This window comes from Xenia sp. Carnegie-2017, unplaced genomic scaffold (genome assembly GCF_021976095.1).
Source record: "Xenia sp. Carnegie-2017 unplaced genomic scaffold, XeniaSp_v1 HiC_scaffold_6, whole genome shotgun sequence".
Taxonomy (NCBI): Eukaryota; Metazoa; Cnidaria; class Anthozoa; order Malacalcyonacea; family Xeniidae; genus Xenia; species Xenia sp. Carnegie-2017.
In genome coordinates this window covers 3,168,532-3,177,836 of record NW_025813526.1, presented here as the reverse complement: position 1 = coordinate 3,177,836, position 9,305 = coordinate 3,168,532, and the positions used below count along the sequence as shown (strand labels likewise).

Below are 9,305 nucleotides of genomic sequence, written 5' to 3'. Positions count from 1 at the left end.
TTTAAAGCTTTTCCCAGGGGTTGCATGAATCGTTCAGCTTTGCAGTTGCATTGTGGCCAATATGGTCTCCAGTATAACCCTTTCATTTTTAACATTATAAGACATCGTTGGTATTCGTTACTACTAAAAGGGAGACCATTGTCCGTTTTTAATGTTTCTGGGATTCCATATGTTGTGAATATTTTATCTAGTTTCAGATAACTGCTGCAGCATTTGTTGATGGCACTAAAAATGTCTCTGTCAAAACGTAATGAATGATTTTAGTTAACCCTTAAAGACCCCTGGTGAAAAATATGTCACATGTCTATTATGGGAATGTCTATTATGGGAACGTCCTTGCTTTAAATATTTATTTTCTCTCTTTAATCCCCATCGTGACATATATGGCACTCTTGGCCACCATATTAAATTATTAAACTCAAAAAACGGGGGGGACAAATACGATATAATTCGATTTCATTGTATTGATGTCTTTGAGTTGTTCGCAGTAGAAATTGCACTTTTGCAAACCTATAACTTTTTAGCGGTTTCATTTATACAAGCATATAAACAAGTGTCATTATGTATTTTTCATAGCTTATCTTAGTTCATTCAGTTGACAGTTTCATATAAAAGCATGCGAAGAAGTTGACAAGATTATACAGTAAATGATCTACTAGAGTTGATCGGCAAAAGCGATAGCAAGTTTGAATTCAGTGATGGGGATTCTGAAGAATAATACACTCTTGAAAATGACCAAGAGGTTGAGGACTTTACTAATAATCAGCAAGGAGAAAATAGTAGCGATGACTGTGACAGTGGAGATATTAAGGTGGTCACCCCCTCTATAGCAACTTTGCTTTATTTTTAAACATTTTAAGGTGAAAATAACATTTTCTGAATGAGTAAGGTGATAGAAAATGATGTGCACAAAAAAATTCAGGCAGTTGCTAATTACACTAATTATCCATTATGGCAGCCATTAATTAGCCCATAATTAATTAACAGCATTAACATGATATTAAATGCTCTCCACTGTGTGACTTCATAGCTCAGTTGGTCAGAGCACTGCACCGGCACCGCAGAGGTCATGCATTCGAATCCCGTTGAGTCACAGTTGAATTTTTCAGGTTCATGACAGGGTTGCCAGTTTGGCCTTTTATCGGCCAAATAACTGAAATTTGGCCTTTTTGAAACCTGTTTGGCCGGGAAAATTAAAGCTAGCCGGCCAAATCGATTTTGGCTTATTTTGGCCTTTTCAAATTTTGATGTCATGAAATTTTATTATTAATTATATTACTCGTAATTGACTGATAATGACGTATCAGATGAGTACTGTTGTGGTTGTACCCAGTACTTATGCTCTTCCTCAGCCTGATTTGTTATTCAATATTCAGCTCTGTTGCATTTTCACATGAAAATATGTTTAATTGTGTTGCATGATACACTCATAGTTTTCTAATTAATGTTTAATGTCATTCTTGCACAAAATAACTTGTTTCCTATTTCACGAAACACGCCAGAATAAAGCAAGAGTTAAGAATTCATACCAGCCTTTTCGCGTTATATTCTTTCGCTGACCGTTGGGCTCTAGGGGAAATTAGCTCAAAAACAACCTTTTCCCAGCAATTAATATAACTTTAATTAACAGAAAATTTGCATCTCTACTCTAGGGCAGCTCTTGGTTCTTCTGTTCACAAAGTTCTTACACTTCTGTCTCTAATATGTGTTTCCTTCTTATTATCGTAATTCTCAATCGGTAGTTCTGCTGTTCAATAATTCAATGTTCGATTCTAGTTAATGGCGTATCACGTGCTAATTCACGTGCAGTATTCGCGAAACATATCAATATATCATATTTCATGTCCTATTTGTGCTTTGTTTGTATAACAAACATTTACTTAGTATTAACAGATGTGAAAATCAGGCTGTGATTAGGTGTAGAGTTGTTTGTTTGGGAACGTTCTTTTTTTCGTTATAAAATTTTCAAAATGCCAAAATGGAAATCAAGTTACGATAGCGGCCGCAAGTACAATTCCAAATGGGAAAAAGATTTTAGCTGGGTATCTGAAGCACCTAATAATAAGGACAAAGCATATTGTAAACTTTGCCGTCGCTTGTTACAGGCTAAGCGAGATGCTCTGGCGACCCACGAAAAAAGTGATATTCATCGCTCTTTTGTATCTAGAAGTTCTTTTTCACGGCCGTTGACAACTTGCTTTCCATCAACCAGTTCAACATGCCATACAGGAGTCCGAGATTATGATCGCTGTTCAGACAGCTTGCCATGGATCCATCCGGACAGTAGATCATTTTGGTGAGATATTGGCAAAATATGGCAAAAAAAGTGATTTGGAACATATTAGATTGCACCGCACCAAATGCACGAAGATCATCACCGAAGTCGTAGTTCCAGCTTTAAAGGAAGATCTCAAAAAAGATGTTGAAGGAAAGCATTTTTCTTTAATTGTGGACGAAATGACGGATATATCAGTCGCTAAGGATCTGGCAATTATTATTTGTTACTTCAGTGAGAAACATTGCAAAGTAACCGACTGCTTACTTGAAATTGTACCAATGTCTTCTGCAACTGGGGAGCTGATTTTTAATGCCATGAAGAAAACACTGGACTGGTACTGTTTATATTTGAAGAATTGTGTGGGATTTGGATGCGATGGTGCCAGTGTAATGGTTGGGCAGCATAACTCAGTGTGGTCCAGAATCAAAGAAATTAACCCAAGTTGTATACTTATGAAGTGCATTTGCCATTCGTTGGCCTTTTGTGTTCAGCATGGTTTCAACAAGCTGCCCAGTAAACTTTCATATCTTTTAGAGGAAATTCCTGCTTGGTTTTCGCAGAGCACAATTCGCCGTGATGAGTATAAAGCGTTTCACGATGAATTGAATGATAGCACAGGATTTATCGGTTTTTCAGGAACTACGATGCCATTTGTGAAGTTCTGTAGTACGCGTTGGCTTTGCAGAGGCAAAGTTATTTCAGCAATTTACAAGAATTGGGACGTTCTGCAAAAATATTATGAAAACATCACCACTGAGAGTCAAAAGTTGACGCCATCCCAAAGGTACAAGGCAAGAGAGCTCCTCCGCATGGTACAAGATAATGTTAACCACTTGTATCTTACATTTGCGCTTCCAGTGGTTACTGAGTTTGAACGAATAAATGCACTTTTCCAGTCGAGCAAGTCCAGTCCTGACAAAGTGTTGAGAGAGCTTGATCTTCACCATCGCACAATGAAATCAAGAGTGTATGATAACGGCGGTAATAAGAAAACTCTGCACCAAATTGATTTTGGAAGTAAATTTATGGCCGAGTTCAATGCTCTGCAAAAGAACGACAGCAACAACCAGAACACCCTGCTGGCTGTAAAACAACGCTGTCTCGAAATGCTGATGACTTGTATTTCTCAGGTAGAGGCACGTCTTCCTGATCAAAAAAATGTGTTTTCAGAGCTTGTTGCACTCACCCCAGATGTAGTTCTCAACCAAGTTCGACGAGTGGATTTTGGAAAGCTACCGTACCAGCACCTGATGGGAGAGGACAGTGACAAAATTGAAGAAGAATACCGGCAAATGATTCACATTAACTGGAAGGAAGAGCTTCCTGGGGGTAACATTCCAACTGATACCGATTCTTTTTGGCTTCAGGTCCGACAAATGCAAAGATCTGATCTTGAAGATGCCAAGTTTGCAACTTCAGCAAACTATGCACTGTCTTGTTTGTCAGTGCCAATTAGTAATGCTATCGTTGAGCGTTTGTTTAGTACTGTGACATTTATTAAGAATAAGCTTCGCAACCGAATGTCTTTTAAGACGCTGAACGCGTTGACACGAATCCGAACAACTCTCTATTTCCATTCCAAATGTTGCAAAGATTTCACAGTGACAGATAGAATGTTTCAGCTGTTCACAACGGAAAACATGGACCAGCTTGATGAAGAATGGAACCAAAACACAAACCGGGAGGGCAAAGAAGAGCAGGTGGTTGACTGTGAACTGTTACCGTTGTTTGATGATGTATGAATTTTATAACTTTTCAACATTCCAAGATTTGCAAGTCATTATCAACAAAAATGTAAACTGACTTATTAGACAAAAATATTTGTCAATTTTTTTTGTTATATCTTTTTAATTGATATACATACATACTTTCATCTTTTATGTTTTTGTTTAACTGTTTGGAACGGTTGTTGAAATATAGGCTGAACTGACTTAATAGTCACTTTACAAAGTCATTGTTTTCAATATGCATTGTACATAATTTCCAAGGTTTTGTCAAGAAATACAACACAGTACTCAAGCGCGCAATATGTTTCGAAATGGTTTCGGTATATTTAAAAACTTAACATATATAGTTCAGTGGCAATGAGCAATTTGGCCTTTTATAATCCAGTTTGGCCGATTTTGGCGATCAGTTTGGCCGATTACGTCAAATACGACCTGGACCCTGGTTCATGAGGCAATTGCTTAAATTGTCCAGCAAAGTGCGAAGATCATATCTTCATTTAATTTCAAACACCGCACTGCATATAACATTCTTCACATTCTTCATATTAACATGATATCTCAAGAACAAGTCATCACAATGAAACAAATAATATATTTTTGAAAAGCCAATAATCTTAGCTAGAGAATGAGATTTTTCAATTTTCTTCAAATTCTTTACAAAAATTTAACAGCCGATCTATTGAATTGTCGGATATTTTGGGTTTTAATCCACCATTTTTTCGGAAAAAAGTGCGGAAATAATTCATCTGTGAGGAAAATTTAAAAATTGGAAAATGTCAGTTTCTAGAAATGGAGAAAAGTCAAGTTAAAGTTATAGTAAAGTTTTCATAACATTATACAGGGTTTAAAAGCTACCTGACTCATATGTAACTCTTTCATTGTCCTCAGCCTTGTCTAAATACTTTTTTCTATCTTAGGGATTTTCTTTGTCCCTTCAGCTTCTCAGTGCTTTTTTTGGTGAAAGCTTTATTCGAGCTTGGTCACAAATGTGCGCACCTTGGCAAGTGAAGAAACCTGGTGTTATGTCCAAATCTTCAAATATCGTTAGGAAGGAAATGTCTCCATCATTAAATTTCAAAACAGGTAAATATGTGGCAAGAGCCACAGTTTCATGTTCAACATAGATTGTCTTCAGACATCTATCCAAATAAGTCCATTTAAACATTCATTTGGATTTTGTGTCAAACCATTTGTACATTTGTTTAATAATGTAGTGTCAGCCAAATCCTCAAAAATTGGCTCTAACAAATCAACAATGGACTTTGGCATGCCATTCTTGTGGTTATAACCATCCTTGTCACGTTGATATCCACACCAACTGTCCATTCCTTTTGGACAAAGGTGATGCTGTGGATTCTCCACATGAAAAAGTGATGCCTTCACAGCCTTTGCCATTTCCTCAACACTGTGAAGGTTTTCTCTTATTGCCAGACCATAATAATTTTGGAGCACATCTATTTTGCCATCAGTTAAGGCCTAATTCCACTGCAGCGAAATGCGAAATAGTTCGCGCGAAATTTTGTTTCTGCGAAATTTTCTCCTGTAATTCGATTTCCACGCATGAGAAAAAGAGCGCCAACTTTTAAATAATATAGCAATATGGAGTTCAGCCGCAAACAATTAATTTGCCTGCTCTTGATATACCGAAGAAGTAAAAGACGTTTGAAAAAATACAAAAAGAGATTTTGGGTCAGAAAGCTTTTTAAAAGTCGTGCAATACGAGGGGAATTTGTGAACTTAGTACAGGAGTTGAAACTGCACGACCATGAGTTGTTTTTTAAGCAATTCAGGATGGATCCTAGCCAGATGGAAGAGGTTTTAAGCTGGATAGTGCCAAAAATTTATAAACAGGAAACTCGGAGAGATGTTATAAAACCTGAATAGTCCGGAGTATAAGACCTAGCATTGTTCAAATTCATGAAGAAAGTCTCAAATTCACTATTTTGCATTGGTTTATCAATGAAATTAAAATAGAGGTGAGACCCCAGCAAAATACCTTTTTGTTTCCGAGAAAATTATCAATAAATTTTGTCATATATTTTAATAGTAAAGGCACAGGGATCCCATTTCAAATAAAAAGAAAATCGACAAAACAATTTAGTTCTCATCGCATTTATATCCTCTTGGAAGTAAGTATTATTAAGCGATATATAATTCGTATAAATTGTCATTTATACCAGTAAATTTCACATACTTTCAATAAAAAAATGAGAAGAATATTTGGGATTTCTTGATTTATTGGTGTTATTAAATTTTTACAAGAGCATGAAAATGTTTAATAATGATATTGTATCACCTGTCGTCTTCACTGCAGTGTATTCTTTTGATTCATTTTCGGTATTATTTAGGGAATATTACTTACTTATTAATCTTGGTAACAGCTACCACCACATTTGCACAATGCTGTGCATGGAAGATTGGACTTGGTACATTTGCACAAGCCCCTACATGCTTTCTTGCAACCACAGTGCACCAGTTCGTTGCACGCTTTGGAAGCCTCTGGAAGAGTGCTCCATGTAGGAATCCATCTGCCATTAATTTGCCATCCCCACTGCGAAGGAAGCGGTAACTGTTGAACTGAAACTAACGACTGACCCCAAACATGACCAGCCTGATAAGTTGCCCTCCGAATGTCCTGTACCAAGGAGGCTTGGGTTGGTGGAATGTGGTCGATTGTCTTAGTACCTTGTGCAAATATAGCTTGTCTAGCATCATTGATGTTGGAGAGCGGGCATGTGCGGGAATACATAATAATGATAAATCTTTCAATTTTTCCATTTCTTCTTCTGAGATGGATTCTTTTGGAGATGAAAGAAGCTGAAACACACTGGTAACATCAGGAAAAGACTTCCAGGCTTGAAATGCAGTCTTTTTTACCTTTTCCAGCAAAGAACGACACAGTATCACAACCAGTGACAGCATGAAAGAAGGGTAGGGCTTCACATTGCTCCCTACTCAACGAGCTTTGTGTAATGTTATGAATTGGTAAGTACCTCATGTGTTTACCAACACCAAAAGCAATCCAAAGTTCATCTACATCTAACTTGTGCACGTTTGCTATTGCTAACACAACAACATCTGTGTCTACAGTTCTTATGACAATTTTCCTCATTCCACCTTTCGCTGCATGGTTTGCATGAATGAAAATGCGCGTATCGGCCTCCTCGTGATTGCAGGGAGCTAACTCATCTTTTTCGATTGGCTTCGAACTTATTATGTCTTCCTCAAAAGTGCTTACAATTGTAACATTTGGCAGTTGAATCGATGTTGCTGCCTGACTGAGGTACTTGAAAAGTTCTTGTTTGTTGTCATCTGATCTTAAAAAATGATTTCCAGTTTGCAGGGATCACAGCCATGTCACATACTCTTCTTCTTGCCCCTACAGCGCCTCGCGATGAACGAGTACCCTGCTTAAGGCTGTCGGGTATATAACGGTCCCAAACAAGATCTATTCTTCTAATACCATTTGCTTGTTGAACAATATAAGGAACAAACACTGATTTGGAGTATTCTTGAAAGGTCTTACACTTCCCTGGGCTAAGCATGTTTACAATAGCTGCGGCATCCAAGATTTTGACATCAACATTTGGACAGGTGGTCTGCACATCAGCTTCGAGACAATCAATCAATTCTGATTTCTGGCCACTTCGCATCTTGTCCCCTGATGATAATGAAGGAGGAGTACTCTGGTTTTCATGCTTAAAAAATTCTTGGAGATTCCCTTCTCTTGACTGACAAGCAATGTACAACCTTGCAAAAAGATTGCAGTCATTCTTTAATGTTGTGACTTGAAGTTTCGTCTTGTTGGTTGTCGTTGGTACTGATGTTCCAAAAAGTGGAAGCTTATTGCGTTCAATTGTGTCAGTTATTGGTGTGTTACACTTTTCAAGTCTCTCTTCGACGTACTTAGTGTATTGTGCTTCTCCGATCTTTCGAGCTGTATAAATCGACTCTATAACACACTCAGGCTCTATTTCTTTCGTATCTACGACAATCAGATCCTTGCTATTTTCCATAAAGGGTTTCCAAACTCCTTTAATGCAGCAGACATTGATTTTACATCTTTGCAAAGTTCTTTTGGACAGATGGTGTCTGTTCGTGGTGAGTAATGTTCTTTGTAGAACACTGAACGCCAAAGGAACACTCAAACTCTCTTACCAGTCTTGCAATTTCAGGTCCTGCGATCATCCAACGTCTTAGGGCCGTTGGGCACTCGGTGAGGCCCACTGCTCCACCATCACCTTTTATCATTTCGTTCTCTTGCTCGTGGTTTTGGTCAAGGGACATCATAGAAAACGATGTTGGGACTTCTGAACCACAAATTTTCCATGTGCACTAAACTCTGTAAAAAGAGTAGGATGCGTTTTCTCTAATCGTAAGAGATCTCTCACATGTACTGGCAACCATCTAGAGTAGTTAGACAAGTTCATCGCAAAAAACCAAGGAAGTACCTTTCCAAGCACTTGTAAGTAGACTTGGAAGTTACCCTCTCTGGTAGCCTTAACAAACTGCAGTAGAAGAATTTCGAGGTCTAATACTGTCGCCCAGTATTTGAATTGCGGGCAAAGCTCACTTTGTTCTTTTATCCAAGCTTCATAACTTTTTGGGGCTTGTCTTCACAACTTTCGATGTACTCCTGGTAAGCAATTTTCTGCATAAGGTAAATTGCACAGGCACTTACTTGGTGGACATAGCGAGATCTCGTCACGTGCGATCCTTTCAAAACAGAATCCGCTCTTCCACTTGTCATAACCTCAGCATGAATTAGAGCACTTCAAAGTAAAATATATGTTAGTTATTAGATTGAGATTATAAAACAACAAATCTACACCATACCTTGCCCACCCACTGTTAGTTAACCAATGTCCAATCATCTTTAATATTGCCATCTCAATATGCAGGCCACCCATCATTACCATGTACTTATCTTCACCGAATTCATTTTGTTGTTCCACTGTATTTGCTTAGCGAGTGCATAGAGTGGTTGGTCCATCGCTATAACAGGAGTTTGATTAGGGTTTAAGAACTTAGTAGATTCTTTGACGGTTTTCATTGCATGCTTTATCATAGCCATAGTATGAGCATTGTCTTCAAAAAGTGGCAATAAAGAGGTGATTGCATTGGGCCTCAAAACTACGTTTTGCTCAGATGCAAAGTAAGCTGACCATGATAAGTAATCCTTTTCTTCAAGCTTTTCTTTGAGTAAAAGTTCGTCGACCCTTTTTAGCCATTTCTCCTCTTCCTTGATGCTTTTATTTATCAGGTCTTGTTTAGGTTTAAAAGAGCCAGTGACTTTGGGA

The 9,305-nt window shown here is 37.9% G+C and overlaps 1 protein-coding gene and 1 long non-coding RNA gene across 2 annotated transcripts; one reads left to right on the top strand and one right to left on the bottom strand.

Annotated features, from left to right (window-relative positions):
- Positions 1 to 5,889: 5,889 nt before the first annotated feature.
- LOC124458401 lies at positions 5,890 to 6,224 on the top strand. Its single transcript, XR_006953153.1, has 2 exons — positions 5,890 to 5,981; positions 6,053 to 6,224. It is a non-coding gene; the product is annotated as an uncharacterized LOC124458401 (long non-coding RNA).
- A 617-nt stretch (positions 6,225 to 6,841) lies between these two features.
- Positions 6,842 to 8,019, bottom strand: LOC124456883. Its single transcript, XM_047007192.1, is given in 2 exon segments — positions 6,842 to 7,330; positions 7,332 to 8,019. Coding segments are annotated over 2 exon segments (816 nt in total). The 5' UTR covers positions 7,659 to 8,019.
- Between the last annotated feature and the right edge of the window lie 1,286 nt (positions 8,020 to 9,305).